Source organism: Mandrillus leucophaeus, unplaced genomic scaffold, assembly GCF_000951045.1.
Source record: "Mandrillus leucophaeus isolate KB7577 unplaced genomic scaffold, Mleu.le_1.0 Scaffold69, whole genome shotgun sequence".
Taxonomy (NCBI): domain Eukaryota; kingdom Metazoa; phylum Chordata; class Mammalia; order Primates; family Cercopithecidae; genus Mandrillus; species Mandrillus leucophaeus.
Genome location: NW_012107474.1, coordinates 1094887 through 1110947, shown reverse-complemented (window position 1 = coordinate 1110947; position 16061 = coordinate 1094887). Strand labels below are relative to the sequence as shown.

Below are 16061 nucleotides of genomic sequence, written 5' to 3'. Positions count from 1 at the left end.
AAAGCAGAAAGAAGGAAAGAAGAAGAAAGAGACAGGGAGGGGTACTGGGAATTAAACAATAAAGGATTGATCAGGCTGTTTGAAGAGAAACCTTGCCATATCTCACCAGAGGCATCGTTTGTAATAATTAACAACTGGAGACACGTTCAGGGCCATCCACCTGGCGTTGCAGACATCAAGTGTGGCGTGTCCACATTTTGGAACGATGCACTCCTTGCTGAAGAAAACCATGAGAAAATATTTTTGTTAATCAACCTGGCAAAAAAAGAACAATGTGTGGCCCGGTATTGTGATCGTGTAGCTGTTAAGAAGTGAAGACTCGGGGCCTCTTGTGGACAACGTGATGACCGTCGCCTTGTCAGCGTCCCTTGCCTACAGTTGCGTTTCTAGGAGTCTGTTCTCAGATTGGCTCAATCCTGTTTGAAACCACATCTGGCTACATCTGGACCTGTGTGTCCCTGTGTTTCTCTCGACCTCTGGTCTGCATGTGTCCCCACGCTGTCCCGGGCTTCCTCTGCCATTGGGGCCTTCCTGTTCCCACCGGCCCTCCGCCCACCCAGCCCAGCACAGGGAGCTCTGGAGGCCACGTCCCTGTTCTCTGCTCTGCATCCCAGCTACAAGCCTGGCGCAGGAACAGAGGGCGTCCCTGAGCGTCTGTGAGTGCGCAGGAGGCCAGGATGCCCAAGCTGTCCCTGAGTGGAACTCCCTGAGCACAGGGACAGCTGGAGCCCAAGTCTGCCCCCATGTCCCACCTCCCAGCACAGCTGGGGCCTGCCACCCGCTGGGACAGCCCCAACCCCTGCCATGGGAAGGAGCTGCTTCTACCCACGGTGAGTGGAGCGTTGGCCCGAGCCATGTGGTGTCCGTGGGACTCAGTCAGTGAGCAAAGCTTTTGGGCCCCACAGGACCTGGAGGGGAGCTGGACAGCAGAACATGCCACAAGGTGGACAGGAACTTCCAGGTGTCACACAAGAGCCCCCCACGGCCCCCCAGCTGGGGATGTAAAGAGATCCACAGGGCCCAGCCCCCCAGAGCCAGGCCAGGCCCCACTCTGCCCCATCCCGCCCTGGGTGTGAAGAGTCAGCACAGAGTCAGCTGGGGCTGCAGAGGCTTTATTGGTGCCCAGAGGCAGAGGGTGACACTCCTGGGTGCGAGACCCGGGTCAGGAAGGCCCGTACCCAACCAGCAGAGGGTCGTGGTCTGCAGCCAGGAGGCGCCACAAGGAGCAGCCAGGGCTCGCCCACCCTGGGGGAGGTCTGGGAGGAGCCAGTGACCATCTCAGACCCCACCCCTGGGCTGGACGGCTGTGGGTGGGGCTGCTGCTTCTCTGTGGTTGGGCTGTGTTGGGGCTGGGTGGGCTGGGAGATCCAAGGACTGGCAGGGAGTTCCCCTGGCTGGCCCTGGAGGACATGGCCATCAGCAGCTGGACTTCTGGCCTGAGGAGAGACTGCAGCAGGCCGGGCGGGAGCACGCGGGGCGGCAGAGGAAGGACACGCAGGAGGCCGGGCGGCAGCAGCTGGGCTGGCAGGAGGAGGTGAGGGCACAGCAGGAGGGGACGGGCACGCAGCAGGTGGAGCTGCACACGGGGCGGCAGAGGAGAGACACGGAGGAGGAGGGTCTGCAGCAGGAGGAGGTGCAGCAAGCTGGCTGGCAGCTAGACTGCTGGCAGCACGGAGAGGAAGCCCCAGAGCAGACAGGTTTGCAGAAGACGGGCTTGCAGCAGACAGGCACACAGCAGGCCTGCTGGCAGGGGGAGGAGGTGCAGCAAGCCGGCTGGCAGCTGGACTGCTGGCAGCATGAGGATGTGCAGGAGCTGGTGCAGCCTGATTGGCAGGGGCTGGCCTCACAGACCACCTGGCAGCAGGGGCTGGACACACAGCTCACTGGGGTGCAGACCAGGGTCAGGCATGGGGCCAGGGCGCAGCAGCTGGGGGCGCAGCAGGGGGGCTCACAGCAGCTCTCTGGGCAGTCGTCCACCTGCCAGGAGTCGGTGCAGGCGCTGGAGCAGATGGACATGGTGGACGCGGCCATGCTGGGGTGGGGAGGAGGTGAGCTGGGGGAGGTGTGAGTGAGTGAGTGTGTGAGTGTGTGTCTGAGTCTGTCGGCTGCTGGGGCTTTTATATGCCCAGGGCCTGTGTTTTCCTAGCAGGAGACTCAGCAACGCCCTCCCCTTCCGTGTTGGTGTTTGGAGCCGGGAGGACCCTCATTATTTCTGCTTCCCTTGCCATAACTTGTCCTCACTCTGCTCCTAACACTCGGCTGGTCCTGGGCAGGGCCTGCACCCCTGGCTGAGCCTGTCCCTGGGAACACCAGGAGGGAGGGTGTGGCCTCTCTGGGGCTGACCTGGTGACTTCCACCTGGCAGGTCCCGTGACTGTGCCCGGCGTGGGGCCCGGGGGATGCCCAGCCTCTGTCTGCAGGGACCTCACGGGGTGGGCTGGTGTGGCTGCGACTGGGAGAGCCAGGACAGAGGTGCCTGTGTTGGGAAAAGGCGCTTGAGGACAGTGCTTCCTGGCGGGCTCTGGGATCCTCTGAGATCCTGATGTCTGCCAAGGGCAGGAGGGCAGGGAGGACCTCCCCTCCCCTGAGATGGAAACGGAACGTTCCGGCAAGGCCTCTGCACAGTCAGCTCATTAGGAGGACAAGACTTGGGGATTGGCCTTTGGGTCTGGACTGCTGTCCCCTGGAGCCCTGGTCAGGTGTCCTAAGAAGGGCGGGTGCAGATTAGGGCCTGGAGGTGGGGAGGGGCCTCTGCCTTGGGGAGGAGGATGTGGAATGAGGGTCACGTGGACAGTGAAGGACACCTGGGGTGGGCAAAGCCAGCCTGTGCTTGGGAGGTCATCGGGCAGGACGGCCCCTGACCCCGGGGCAGGGACGGTCACAGGCAAGCTCCTCTCTCTCAGGGCCTGAGGCCCACACAGCCTGAAGCTGGTTCTCACCAGGAACCACCACCATCTCCCAATGTCCTTCCAGCCTCTTCCAACTGGGGATGAGGCCATGGCAGCCTGGGCCGGGCTTTCGTGGTGGCCCAGAAAGCCTACAGCACTAGGGAGGCTCACTGGCAGCTCTTCTGTCGTAGCGTAGCAGGAGGTGAGCAGGCCCCTGGTCACAGAACCTTTCTCTGTTGTCCTGCAGGGCGTCAAAGCAGCAAGCCGAGAAATAGAAATGAGGTGTGGATGTCTGTTGTTTGCGGGTGACACAATTGTCCACTAAAGATCTGAGTCACTGCCATTGTGACTGTCACTGGCCATGCGCACTGGCCGGATGTGGGATAAACTCACAGCCCCCACAGCCCCTCCCTGCACACCTGCCTTGCCATTGTGATGGAAATTCCATCTGAACCTGGGGCCTGCAGCACGTGCCAGTCACTCCGCCCTCCCTGGCTGAGTGTCAGACAAGCCCCTCCGACCTCGCAGGGGTGACATCTGTGAAGACTCAGCTCCTGGCAAGAGCCTCGCATCTGAAGGCGCAGGGCAGTCGGCACCGGGAGGCAGGGCGAGAGCCGAAGGGAAGCTGAGGCAGCTGCGTTCCCTAATGGAGTATGAGGGGGTGGGTCCCACAGACCTGAACCCCAAGGTCTAGCATGTGACTGTAGTGACAGCTTCAGCCATCTTAGAAAACGACCCCCTAGTAGCACTGATGATGAAGCTGGCGAGGTCAGAGAGCATTTGACAAGCACGTGGCTATGCCAGGCAGCATTCCAGCACTTGGCATCTATTAACTCACTTAATTTTGGCAACTCCTTGTCAAAGTTACTATGGACAGACATGGAAGCCTCAGCAGAGAGGTTGAGCAATCTGCTCAAAGTCACACAGAAGAAAGTAACAGAACCAGGACTAGAAGCCAGCCGGTCTGTACATAGGATCTATGTTCTCAACCAGTGCGTCTCTGATTCTAAAAAAAAAAAAAAATGTTGAAGATGAAAGACAGCAAGTCTTCCATACCAAATTGAATACCAAACAGCTGGATTAAAAATTCACATCGGAAGCAGAAGAACAAAACTAATACCCCAGAGAATCAATTCAATTTTGAGTCCAAACATGAGTTCTTCCAAACACCGAGGTAAAGGATAAAACCCACAAATATAATGAGAGAAAAGATAACAAACAGAGGGTATATTTAGCTGAGACCAAACATGAAAATTCAATTGCTAGGGAGAAAAAAACAAATTGGATCAAAGTAATAATCAAAGAAATAACTGAGGATCAGGTATTCTGGGCTGAATGGACAGAGGTGTGTGTATTTGGAGTAGAAGAACTTAATGAATTTCAAGAAAATCAGGCCTTCAGAGCCCACCCTAGACATGCATTGACAAGTTTTTCAACGTAGAAGACCTAAGAACAGGCCTCTCACGGGCAGGACGAGTAATATACGATCTGGAAATGAACTGCATCAGGCTGACCTCAGACCCCTGTCCCACCAACCAGGGTATGGCAATATCCTCAGAGCTGCCAGGGGAATCTTTGGCGGACTAAGGCTCTACTTTTCCTTTATTCAAATTATTACATCTTTCTCAAATAAAGATAACAGTGACGTATTTTCACAAAAGCAAGAGCTTAGAAAGTACTCCACCCAGGTATCCCTCTCGGAAAAAATACTTAAGGAAGTATGACAAATGGCAAAGTGATTGTTATGGATGGAATGTTTGTGTCCTCCCAAAATTCACAGGGTGAGACCCTAATTCCAATATGAGGGTATTAAGATGCGGGGCCTTTGGGAGGTAATTAGGTCAGGAGGGTGGAGCCCTCAAGAATGGGATTTGTTCCCTTTAAAGAAGAAACCCTGGAGAGATTATCTGGGCCATGTGAAGACAGCAAGAAGGTGGCTGTCTGTAGACCAGGAAGAGAGCCCTCTCCAGAACCCCACCATGTGGGACCCTGCCTGATCCTGGACTTCCAGCCTCCAGAACAGGGAGAAAGAAATGCCTGCTGCTCAAGACCCTCCAGTCCACGGCAATTTGTTATGGCAGCCTCGGCTGACTATGGCAGAGAAGAATCTAAGACAAGGGCTCCAGATTGTAGAGGCTGGGGTACCAAAGGGTTGGCCCAGATGCGAAGACAGGAAGACACTGACCTGTGTCCAGATAACCAATGTGCTCAGTTACAACTGCAAATGCAAATTTCCCATCTGTTATAACAGATGCATACAACAGATGCATATTCAACATCCTAGTTGAATAGCAATGATAAGACCCTAATACTTTACTGCATGCTAATGTGAGAGGCCACTAACCACATGTGGCTCTTGAGTGCTTGAAATGTGGCTCCTGCCACGTGTTGAAATGGTAGCATTCTGGATGTACCAGGTCCAATAAGATCTATTATTAATTTAATTTCACCTGTTCCTTTTGCCATCTTTAAGTGTGGCTGTTATAATATTTAGGATTGCATGTGTGGTTCTGTTTCTACCGGAATATACTGTCTGCTGCTTCCAATTAAACAAGAAAGACTAAGGGGCGGGTGGGGGTGGACACGTGGGCTGATGTTAAGAAGAGCAAGATTAATTCTGTTTTAAATAGAAATTCTCAAATTGCAGTTCCATTCCTCACTTTAATAATTAAAAAATAAACATAAAGGTAAACTTAAAAGTTATTTATTAGTACAATTAAAAACAGAATGTATGTTTTTCACAACAGCAAATAAAAGTAGAAGAGAAAAAACACAAACCGTCGTGGATATTCTAAAGATGGAAAAGCAGCTGAAACAGGAGGAAAACCTCCAAAGCAGAGAAGACCCTGAAAATGTGAGGATGAGGAGCGAAGCGGCCAGTTCGAAAGGAGCGGAAATTTCACCAGATGTTTCCAATTAGATGAAAACATTTCTCAAAATGGTTTATAAAATAAAAACCGAGATAAGGTAACTAATGTCACAATTAAACAGTAACGGGAGGGAAAAGAGACGTTTCCCAGGTCCGAGGGCTGCGGGGGCCACACAGAGCTGCCCCTCCCATCCTCTCCACAGGGTGACCCACACAGCCTAGAAATGGGGACTCCCACACTAGCAGGGCCCCCACGTCCCACAGGATGAGCCAAAGGGAGGGCAGCCTGGCTCAGGACTCCCTGAAGATGCAGAAACCACGTTCCCTTACAGAGTCCCACCCAGTGGGGAGACGTGGGCACTTGGCTAGGCCAGCTGGTCAAGGGCTGTGGGAGATGGGTGGTGAAGGGCACCAGGATCTGGGAGCCCTAGCGTGAGAAGTCCCCTCCCAGTCCTTGTGTGGTGAGTCCCCCACTCCCCAACACAAACACATCCCACCCCCCTTCACAAGCAGGGCGGAGGCTGCACATACACAGTCGTGGGGCTCAGGGCAGGGCAGCCTCGCTCTGGGCTGCTGATCAGACCCGGGACACAGAGAGGGCTGGGGACGGCCCTTCCTGCCCTGCCCGCTCCCCTTGTCCTGGTGGTCGGGCTGGGAGCCTGCAAAGGAAAATGACAGTGACAAGGGGCCTGTGTCCTTCCGTCCTGGGAGCCTGTGACACTCGGACAGGGACTTCTAACTCTGTATTGCATTTGCACAGACATGCCATGGAAACTGCGAAGGAATAAATGACTGCTGGGACAAGTTAATAGGTACAACGGTTCAAAGGAAAAGACCAACTCAAGAATTAAGGAATCATTACCAACAACAGGGGAAGGTTACGGAAAATTTCCAGTTATTCTTAAGAATTAAGAAGTCGCGTCGGGCACGGTGGCTCACACCTGTAATCCCAGCACTTTGGGAGGCCAAGGCAGGCAGATCGCGATGTCAGGAGTTCAAGACCAGACTGGCCAATGTAGTAAAACCCCATCTCTACTAAAAATACAAATATTAGCCAGGCGTGGTGGTGCATGCCTGTAATCCCAGCTATTCAGGAGGCTGAGGCAGAAGAATAGCTTGAACCCGGGAGGCAGAGGTTGCACTGAGCTGAGATCGCGCCACTGCACTCCAGCCTGGCGACAGAGTGATACCCACTCTCAAAAAACAAAACAAAACAAAAAAAGCCGGGTGCGGTGGCTCACGCCTGTAATCTCAGCACTTTGGGGATGCCGAGGCGGGTGGAACACAAGGTCAGGAGTTCAAGACCAGCCTGGCCAAGATGGTGAAACCCTGTCTCTACTAAAAATTAAAAAAAATTAACTGGGCATCATGGCGGGCACCTGTAATCCCAGCTACTCAGGAGGACAGGCAGGAGAATCCCTTGAACTCGGGAGGTGGATGTTGCAGTGAGCCAAGATCGCACCACCGCACTCCAGTCTGGGCAACAGAGCCAGACTCCATCTCAAACAAAGAGAAAAGAAAAAAAGAAAAAGTAGACGTTTCTCCAGGGATTCCAGTTCTGGAAACCTGTTGGTGAGATTGTTTGACCCATCATCTTGCTGAAAACAATTGAAAACACTAGGAAGAATCTTCCCAGTCGCAGCAGGAAACTGGAAAGGGAACAAAGAATTACGGGATTACAGGCCCAAATCGAAGGGAGGGGTCTTCGCCCTTTGTGCGCCAGGGACCTTCCCGGCCAGTTCATGAAAGCTTTGGAGGTTTTCAGATGAGTAAAAGGAAAGCAACTACATGAGAACGCAGCTGTTACGCTGTGAAAAGCGAACTGGCGATACAGCATGCGTAGCATCTGCTTCCCTAGGGAACGTGCCTGGTGGAACCCAGCAGGTGCATCTTGTACTACCGTAATTATGAAACAGCCGTGGCCAGAATGAGGTTTTGAGCATTTGCAGCCAGCGTAATGTGATGCCACATATTTCATTCCTGTTGGTGACAAAGCTGCAGGTGCCGCTGTAAGTTTTGTCATCTACATTCATGATTGATTGAAACACTACATTTCAGTTAGAGGTTTGGGAGAATAAAGATGCATTTTTTTTCTTCTCATCCAAGATCACAGACCCCAGGTGAACGACTCTTGCTCTAACCCATAGCATTTAGAAACACCCAGAATTCACTTGGTTCTGGAGGGCATTCGCTGGTCTGCCAATTTTAAATTTAGGATTGAATGGTTTTGCAGGATGAAGAGGACAGAAATCAAAGCCAAGAGCCCCCCTCGTGGTGGGGTCTAAAGGAGACTATCCCTACATGAAGCTAGAGACTGCACAGGCTGCACCCTCAGAGAAGAGGGAGTCAGAGGTAAGCATGGGCTTATGTCCATCCCGGAGGCTGCTGGCTGCCTGGGGACTCAGCACACCCAGAGGAGAACATCCTGCCCCAATAAGCCTGGCCTCATTCTGCTTTGCAGCCCGAACTGGCACCTTTTGGGTGCCCCACACAAATCGAAGCCATGAATTTAGTTGAAGGTGATCCTGGAATCAGAGGGTTCCTCATATAAGACAAAAGCAAACACACCTGTCTTAGAGGCCTCAGAAATGCCCACAAATACTTTTCAAGCACAACGGTGGTTACTCAGCCACAAACAGCAAAGCACACAAGGAAACAAGACACCATGAGTGAGAACTGGCGGAAATGACAGAAAGCTGAAATGGACCCACAGAGACTTCAGGCATTGGGATGATCGTACACAGACTGTCCAACAAACATACACAGATACTTTGAAATAAGCATCAGCTCTAAAATATCTTCCAGGAATGAGAAGTATTTATTTCATTTAATAAGAGAGGGCTGGTGAGAAGATGGTGAGTGGGGGGTCAGACAGGCAGAGAAAGGAGAGAGAGGGAGGAGCCCAGGGAGAGGCCAGGCCTGGTGGGTGCGGGGCATTCATAGAGAAGGGCATCCCTGGGGCCTGGAGATGCTGAGGCTGGCAGGGGACCCCACAGCAGCAGACCCCACACAGCGGGAAGTCAGGACTGCCTCTGCCCCCGGTGCTGTCAGCCTGGATGCAGCTCAAGGCCAGAGGCCCGAAGCTCCTACCCCACACGGCACATCGAAGTTCTTCCCCCAGGGCCTGCCAGACATGCAAAAAAGACCTCTGAGAGGGCACAGTGGTGACTTTATTCGTTGACAGACTGATCACACACATGGGGCAGGACGCAGCGACCACCGGCTGGCCAGGATGGAGATGAGGGTGTGGGAGAGATGCATGCCTGGAGGGAACTCAGCATGAAGGCTCAGCGTTACCGGCTGGAGGTGCAGTGGCTCTGGGCAGAGGAGACTCAGGGCTCAGGGCTGCAAGGATTTTCGGAAGTCAGAGATGGCCCTGGGACAACTCTGGAGAAACAGGACCTGCCCGTCAGCAGCTGGACTTCTGGCCTGAGGAGAGGCCGCAGCACGCGGAAGAGAGGCGGGAGCACATGGGGCGGCAGAGGAGGGACACGCAGGAGGCCGGGCGGCAGCAACTGGTCTGGCAGGAGGAGGTGGGGGCACAGCAGGAGGAGATGGGCATGCAGCAGGCGGGCCTGCACACAGGGCGGCAGAGGAGGGACACAGAGGAGGAGGGTCTGCAGCAGGAGGTGGTGCAGCAAGCCGGCTGGCAGCTAGACTGCTGGCAGCATGAAGTGGAACCCCCAGAGCAGACGGGCACACAGCAGACGGACTTGCAGCAGACAGGCTTGCAGCAGACAGGCACACAGGAGGACTGCTGACACGGAGAGGAGGTACAGCAAGCTGGCTGGCAGCTAGACTGCTGGCAGCATGAAGTAGAACCCCCAGAGCAGACGGGCACACAGCAGACAGACTTGCAGCAGACAGGCTTGCAGCAGACGGGCACACAGCAGGACTGCTGACACGGGGAGGAGGTGCAGCAAGCTGGCTGGCAGCTAGACTGCTGGCAGCATGAAGAGGAATCCTCAGAGCAGGTAGGCACACAGCACACAGGCTTGCAGCAGACGGGCACACAGCAGACAGGCTTGCAGCAGATGGGCACGCAGCAGGACTGCTGGCAGGGGGAGGAGGTGCAGCAAGCTGGCTGGCAGCTAGACTGCTGGCAGCACGAGGGCGTGCAGGAGCTGGTGCAGCCTGATTGGCAGGGGCTGGGCTCACAGGCCGCCTGGCAGCAGGGGCTGGACACACAGCTCACTGGGGTACAGACCAGGGTCAGGCAGGGGGCCGGGGCGCAGCAGCTGGGGGCGCAGCAGGGGGGCTCACAGCAGGTCTCTGGGCAGTCGTCCACCTGCCAGGAGTCAGAGCAAGTGCTGGAGCAGACGGACATGGTGGATGTGGCCATGCTGGGGTGCGGAGGAGGTGAGCTGGGGGAGATGTGAGTGAGTGAGTGAGTGAGTGAGTGAGTGGTCGTGCCAGGTGTTCTGTGTGGTTGGAACCTTTATACCCCTCTGTGTTGATTGTGCTGCCCCTGGCTGGCTTCGAGAAGCCTTCCTTTTCCTTGTTGTTGTAGGCACTGTTGTGTTAGTAGTGTTGCTTCATTGTTTGTGGATGCTCTGGTTTGTGAGACTCCTGACTGGAGTTGGGTCTTCCCTAATGTGGGTTTGTCCATAAATAAATCAGTAGAAATATATTGATTGCATCAAAGCACACTCCAGAAGCAGGGACAGTGGCCATGAGGCGATATTCTGGAACTGACAGCCCTCTGCTCCATCCCAGAAGGAGTTTGCACTTATAAAACACTTCTGCACCTAAGGAGGGATGAGGTTAGGAGAACCTCAGTTTCTGGGCCTTGAGGAGAGTAAAGACTGTGGAGAAATCACAACCACTGCACGCTGCTGGCAGGAATGTAAAATGCTGCCAGCAAGCTTGGTAAGCGGGCTGGTAGTTCCTCGAAAAGTTAACCACAGGATGCAGGCGTCCGCTCCTAAGTGCATCCACACGAGAAATGAAAACATACGTCCACACAAAAGTGCACACAGGAATGCATGAATGCCTGTAGTAACGTTATTCTTAACAGCCAAATGGTGGAAGCAATCCACACGTCCACCAGCTGAGAAAAGGATAATCTCACTGTGGCAGGCCCATACCATGGAGTATTATTGGACCGTAAGAAGGAACGAAGTGCTGACACAAGCCGCAGCATGGATAAACCTTGAAGACATTCTAAGCAAAGGAAGCCAGCCACAAAAGAAATACACCCTACGATTCCCTTTACAAGGAACACGCAGGAGAGGCAAATCCCTAGAGACAGAAAGGAGCGTAGTCCGTGCTTAGCGCTGGGCTGATGCAGGGTCCAGGGTGATATTTAACGTACGGGCCTCCTCTGAAGTGAGGAAAGTGTCCTAAAATTGCTCGTACATATCTGTGAATCTACCAAAACCCATCAAATTATACACTTTAAATGGGTGAATTGTAGGGCACGCGAATTACATCTCAACAGAGCTGTTAAAAAGTCCGAGGCATGGCTGGGCACGGGGGATCACACCTCTAATCCCAGCACTTTGGGGGACTGAGGCAGGAGGATCGAGACCAACCTGGGCAATATAGTGAGATCCCATCTCTACACAATTTTTTTTTTTTTAATTCACCAGGAGTGGTGGCATGCACCTGTGGTTCCAGCTGTTTGGAGGCTGAGGTGGGAAGGTAGCTTGAGGTAGCTGCAGTGAGCCATGATTGTGCCACTGAACTCCAGCCTGGGTTACAGAGCAAGACTCAGTCTCAAAATAAATAAATAAAATTTTAAAAGTATGGTGCGTGACACAAAGTAGAAAGATAAAGCAGAAAACAGAACCAGTCTTTTAGGTGGTCCACATATTGGAGTTGTCCACATAATGAACATTGGAGCCACGCTCAAGAAATAGCTGAGAAGATGAAGACTTTAACCTAAACATTGGAAGTTATATAAAAAAATGGAAGTTAGGGAACTGGAAAATATTGACACTGAGAACTCAGTGGTTGGGGTTTACAGCAGGTTAGAAGGAAGAGGAGAGAGGATGGGTGCGTATGCAGAGACCAGCACGGAGTCACACTCGATGGAATATCACACGGCCAGAGCAGCCACTGCCGGAAGAAGGGCTCTTCCTTTTTTAATCAATGATGCTGAATTGGAAATGCAAATTCATTTTTATTTACTTCAGAAGGACCTGCAGCACAGATATGATGTGCACTGTCCCCGAAACCATGGGGAGGGGACAGTGACAAACATTACTGTCTTCACCTTCCAAACTAGTAGGCAGAGGATGGAATGGGGCTTACCTGTTAGATTTGGGATTGATAGCACTTCAAGTCTTCGATGAATGGGTCTACAAAGTGTACCTTTTTAGATGTGATTTTATTGTTAGCGCTTCCTGCTAAAGGATGTCAACATAAAAACTCTGAGCACTAGACCCTCAATTGCAGGAACTGGCTGTGCAACCCCCTAGCAAATGGTCACACAGACTCTCACATACTGCCAGTGACAGGGACCTCATTACCTAGCAAGGCAAGCCACTCTTGATCCCAGAGAAACCCAGAGAGTCCTTGACAAATGCCGCCCCTCAACCTGTGCACGCGTTGCAACTGGGAACCTCACAAGGGAAAATCCCGCTATTCTAACACGAAGCGCAGAAAGTGCCACTGACCTTGGGTGGAAGATGGGGAACTCTCAAGGTTACAACGATGGAAAATTCTTCAGGGAAGAGGTCACACTGGGAGAAAATCCTGGATGCGGGGAAGCTCATGACGTGGGGGGCGGCTGCTGAGAGCTGCAGTCCCCGTGCACCGTGAACCTGAACTATCCTGATCCCGCTTGTGGCGCCATCAGAAGGGACCACCTCCGCCAGGATGTCCAGGGGGCGCAGGTCTGTGGCAAAGAAATCACAGGTAGATTAGGCCAGGACACCCCCAAAAGTGGATACCATGACAGCCACCATGTATCAGCGTGGCAGGTTCTTTACACAGCGCTGCAGCCCCTGTGAGCTGTGAACCGTGGTTATCTCTGTTTCAGTGGCGAGGAAACAGAGGCACATGAGGTGTGCCCGTGTGGCCTCCCCCACTCCTCCTCCTGCTCCTGGGGGATCTTGCACGGCTGCCTCTGAGCTGCAGGTGACATTCCACCCATGGCTGCTGTTTTCAAGTCGGCAGCCAGGCCCTGTGAAAGGTGAGCTGTGCAGGACCAAGGAAGGAACGCATGGCCCCACCGCAGCCATGGGGACCCCAAAGGAAACACAGGAAGCGGCTGCGAATGAGACCAGGCAGGCCCAGGCTCCTGTCTGCTGGCCTCCCTTGGTTCCCTGTGCTGCCCTCGGGCGCTATGGGAGACTGGAGCTGCCGTGGAGCTGGCGGTGCCTTCCCCTCATCCCCCTCTGGGCATGCCGGGGGGAGCGGATAAGCTCCTGGGGAACCTCGGATTCACAGTTCAAAGTTGGTGGGAACATAATTGATGGGCTGGCCTGGCCTCCTCTGAGGCCGGGTGACAGGGAGGAAAATGGGGAGCGCCGAGGGCATTCGGGGCTAGCAGATACCTGCAGACCAGATCCCTGGCCCAGGCTGAGTGGCTGGGAGCAGAGCCTGAGGCTGATGCCTGGACCCTCCTCGACCCGGCCACTGCAGCTGGCCCCAGCCTGGGTAAATGCCAGGGCGTGGCTGAATGAAGCAGGTGTTCCCAGAGCTGTCTCCCTTGGTCTGTCAGTCTTGCTGGGGGGCCTTCTGCCTCAGCCTGGCATGGGGGTGTCGGGTCAGTCCACTCTGGCACTCAGCCCTCTAGGTTCATCTTCCCCCATGTGCCCGTCCTGGCTGGCATTGTGCAGGGAATGTCATGGCTTTCCTGTGAAGGTCCTGGAAGGGCTTTGGTCAAAGATCTCAAGCAGAGGCCTCCCTCCTGCACCTGCCTGCGTGTGGCGGGGTCCCAGTGAGCAGCCGGAGAGCAGGATTCCAGTCCAGGCCAGCAGAAGGCAGCCCTTCCTGGCACCACCATGTGCTCACAGTGCCACAGCTGCAGTGACACTCGGGTCCTCTACGTCCTCCTGAGAGTGTGAGCACGGGACGGAGCAGGTCTGCAGAAGGGCATACCCTAGAAAAGCATCGCCGTCCGCACACAGGGCGTGAAGGGCACTTCTTTGTGAGAAAAACCGGATGTGACCCAGACGTGCAGTGCAGGAACAGCGGGCAAAGCGGCCGTGAGCATCCTGGCCGGGAGTGGGAAGATGTGACAGGACACACCATGGGCCAAGGATGGAAAGGACGCAGAGGGTCCTGTGGTGGGGGTGTGTGACCCACAGCACCGGAGAGTGTGGGGACACGCAGATGGGGGGAGCACTGTGAAGAGAGGGTGGCCTGCTTTAGGACAGGAGAATGTATTATTATTGTTACTATTTATGCAATTAAACACAAAAGGTAGCATGTGAGGAGGCTTTGCCGCTTCTTGGAAAGACCCTGTGCTATAAACCACGCCACGACGGGGGACAGCAACAGTGGACACTGTGTGTAGAGAGGTCTTTGTACAGGGACCACCCCCGAGGGAGGCCGCTGTGTGTGTCTGGGGGGGTCCCAGGCTGACTCTGGGAGGATTCTGGCATCTTGGTGTGGAGGGATTCTGAGCCTCAGGGCTCTGATGTTGGCCCAAGCCTCAGGCTGGCTGGGGTGGGGGATGAGACTCCACATTCTGTGGCGTTGTGTCCTGGGTCCCCTGGAGAGACTGGGTCTCTAACTAAACCCCATGCACCCTACCGCCCCCTCCCCCCAGTCTCAGAGAGACCCTGCTACACAGCACTGCCTGGTGCTGGGCTCACCCCCGGGGGTTTAGCTGGAGCACAACCAGGGGCCACCTCCTCATTGAGGAAACATGGGGGCCACCATCCAGAAGGTGTCCTGCCTAGCACTCAGGATGAGCCTCTGCCCTGCTGAGCCCCGGGATAGACAGTCAGCCCATCCTGCCCAGCACTCAGGATGAGCCTCCGCTCTGCTGAGCCCCGGGATAGACAGTCAGCCCATCCTGCCCAGCACTCGGGATGAGCCTCTGCCCTGCTGAGCCCCGGGATAGACAGTCAGCCCATCCTGCCCCACACTCAGGATGAGCCTCTGCCCTGCTGAGCCCCAGGACAGACAGTCAGTCCATCCTGCCCAGCACTCAGGATGAGCCTCTGCCCTGCTGAGCCCCGGGATAGACAGTCAGCCCATCGCTTACTGGGCTTTGGCAATCAGGAAGCAGAATCCTGCCCATCCCAGCAAGAGCCTCTCCCTCCACTGTTTAATTAAAACAGCCTCTCCCCGGCTCCGGACCCCACGCTTGCAGTCCAGTCAGTTTTCTTGTGTGCCTCTCAGCCTCCTGGGAGTGGAAACCCAAGGGCAGATGAGTCCCCGACATAGCCTCAGCAGTGCTGGGTGGAGGATTCTAGAGGTTGACCCCGCCCTCACAGCCACCTTGTGGGGCATCCTCCTTGGCTCTGTCATCTGTGAGACATGGGTCCAGAAGCCAGGAATTATGGAATTTCAGAAGGGACTGCAGAGATTAGCTCATTCGCAGCCTCAGGCACAGGCCGGGTACAGCCATCGAGGATGCAGAAGGAGGGGGCCGAATGCTGCTTTGAAAAGAAGGAAGGTATTGAATCCAACATAGGAGCTTTGCCTTGAGAAACTAGAGAAAGTCGAGGAAATGGAACGCACGGCAAGCAAAGGGAGGATGGGGCAGGAGTCCGTGCAACTGAAAACAAAAGGAAAATAGAGGAAATTGATTAAACCTAAGCTGGTTCTTTGAGATCAATCAAATTGATAAACAATATGGAAAATAAAAGGGGATATTGCTAAACAATTGTTGGCAATTAAAAGGCTGATAAGGGAACTCCATAAACAATACCATGTGTATCTCTTCAAAACCTCAGATAATGTGGACCAATTCCTTGATAGGTGCAAATACCAGAACTCATTAAAGAAGAAAAGAACTCGGAGGTCCAGTATCTAATAAAGGACACCTTCCAACACAGAAAAACTACAATTTCCTGGAAAATATTACCAGTCCTTTAAAGAAGAAAAAATGTCAATTCTACATCATCTCTTTCAGAAGATAGAAGAGGAAAAACACTCACCAACTCTTTTCATGAAGGCAGTGTTACCAAACCAGGCAAAGGCATTGCAATAAGAGAAAACTAGAGACCAACCACCCCCATAAATGTAGACACAAAAATCCCCAATAAAATGTTAGCAAATAAAATCCAGCAACATGTAAAAAAGACAATACATTGTAGAGATGGGGCCTGGCTATGTTGCCCAGGCTGATCTCAAACTCCTGGCCTCAAGTGATCCCCCTGCCTTGGCCTCCCAAAGTGCTGG

The 16061-nt window shown here is 53.9% G+C and overlaps 2 protein-coding genes across 5 annotated transcripts in view; both read right to left on the bottom strand.

The window, feature by feature from the left end:
• Nucleotides 1-16061, bottom strand: part of TSPEAR (thrombospondin-type laminin G domain and EAR repeats) — a 216983-nt gene that overhangs the window by 58693 nt on the left and 142229 nt on the right. Inside the window, exon 2 of the mRNA XM_012002511.1 lies at nucleotides 12377-12597. Within this exon, the coding sequence (XP_011857901.1) occupies nucleotides 12377-12597 (221 nt within the window). The remainder of the gene's footprint in view (nucleotides 1-12376; nucleotides 12598-16061) is intronic.
• On the bottom strand, nucleotides 1417-10098 carry LOC105555517 (keratin-associated protein 10-3-like). 4 transcript variants are annotated; one of them, XM_012002487.1, is made up of 3 exons: nucleotides 9338-10098; nucleotides 1929-1957; nucleotides 1417-1823 (listed from the first exon to the last, which is right to left on the bottom strand). In XM_012002487.1, the coding sequence occupies exons 1-3, from the start codon at nucleotides 10096-10098 to the stop codon at nucleotides 1417-1419; spliced, it is 1197 nt and encodes a 398-aa protein (XP_011857877.1). The 4 variants fall into 4 exon arrangements, with proteins under 4 accessions (XP_011857877.1, XP_011857876.1, XP_011857878.1 ...); XM_012002486.1 differs by lacking the exon at nucleotides 1929-1957 and having other exon boundaries at nucleotides 9300-10098; XM_012002488.1 differs by lacking the exons at nucleotides 1417-1823; nucleotides 1929-1957 and having other exon boundaries at nucleotides 8909-9483; nucleotides 9637-10098.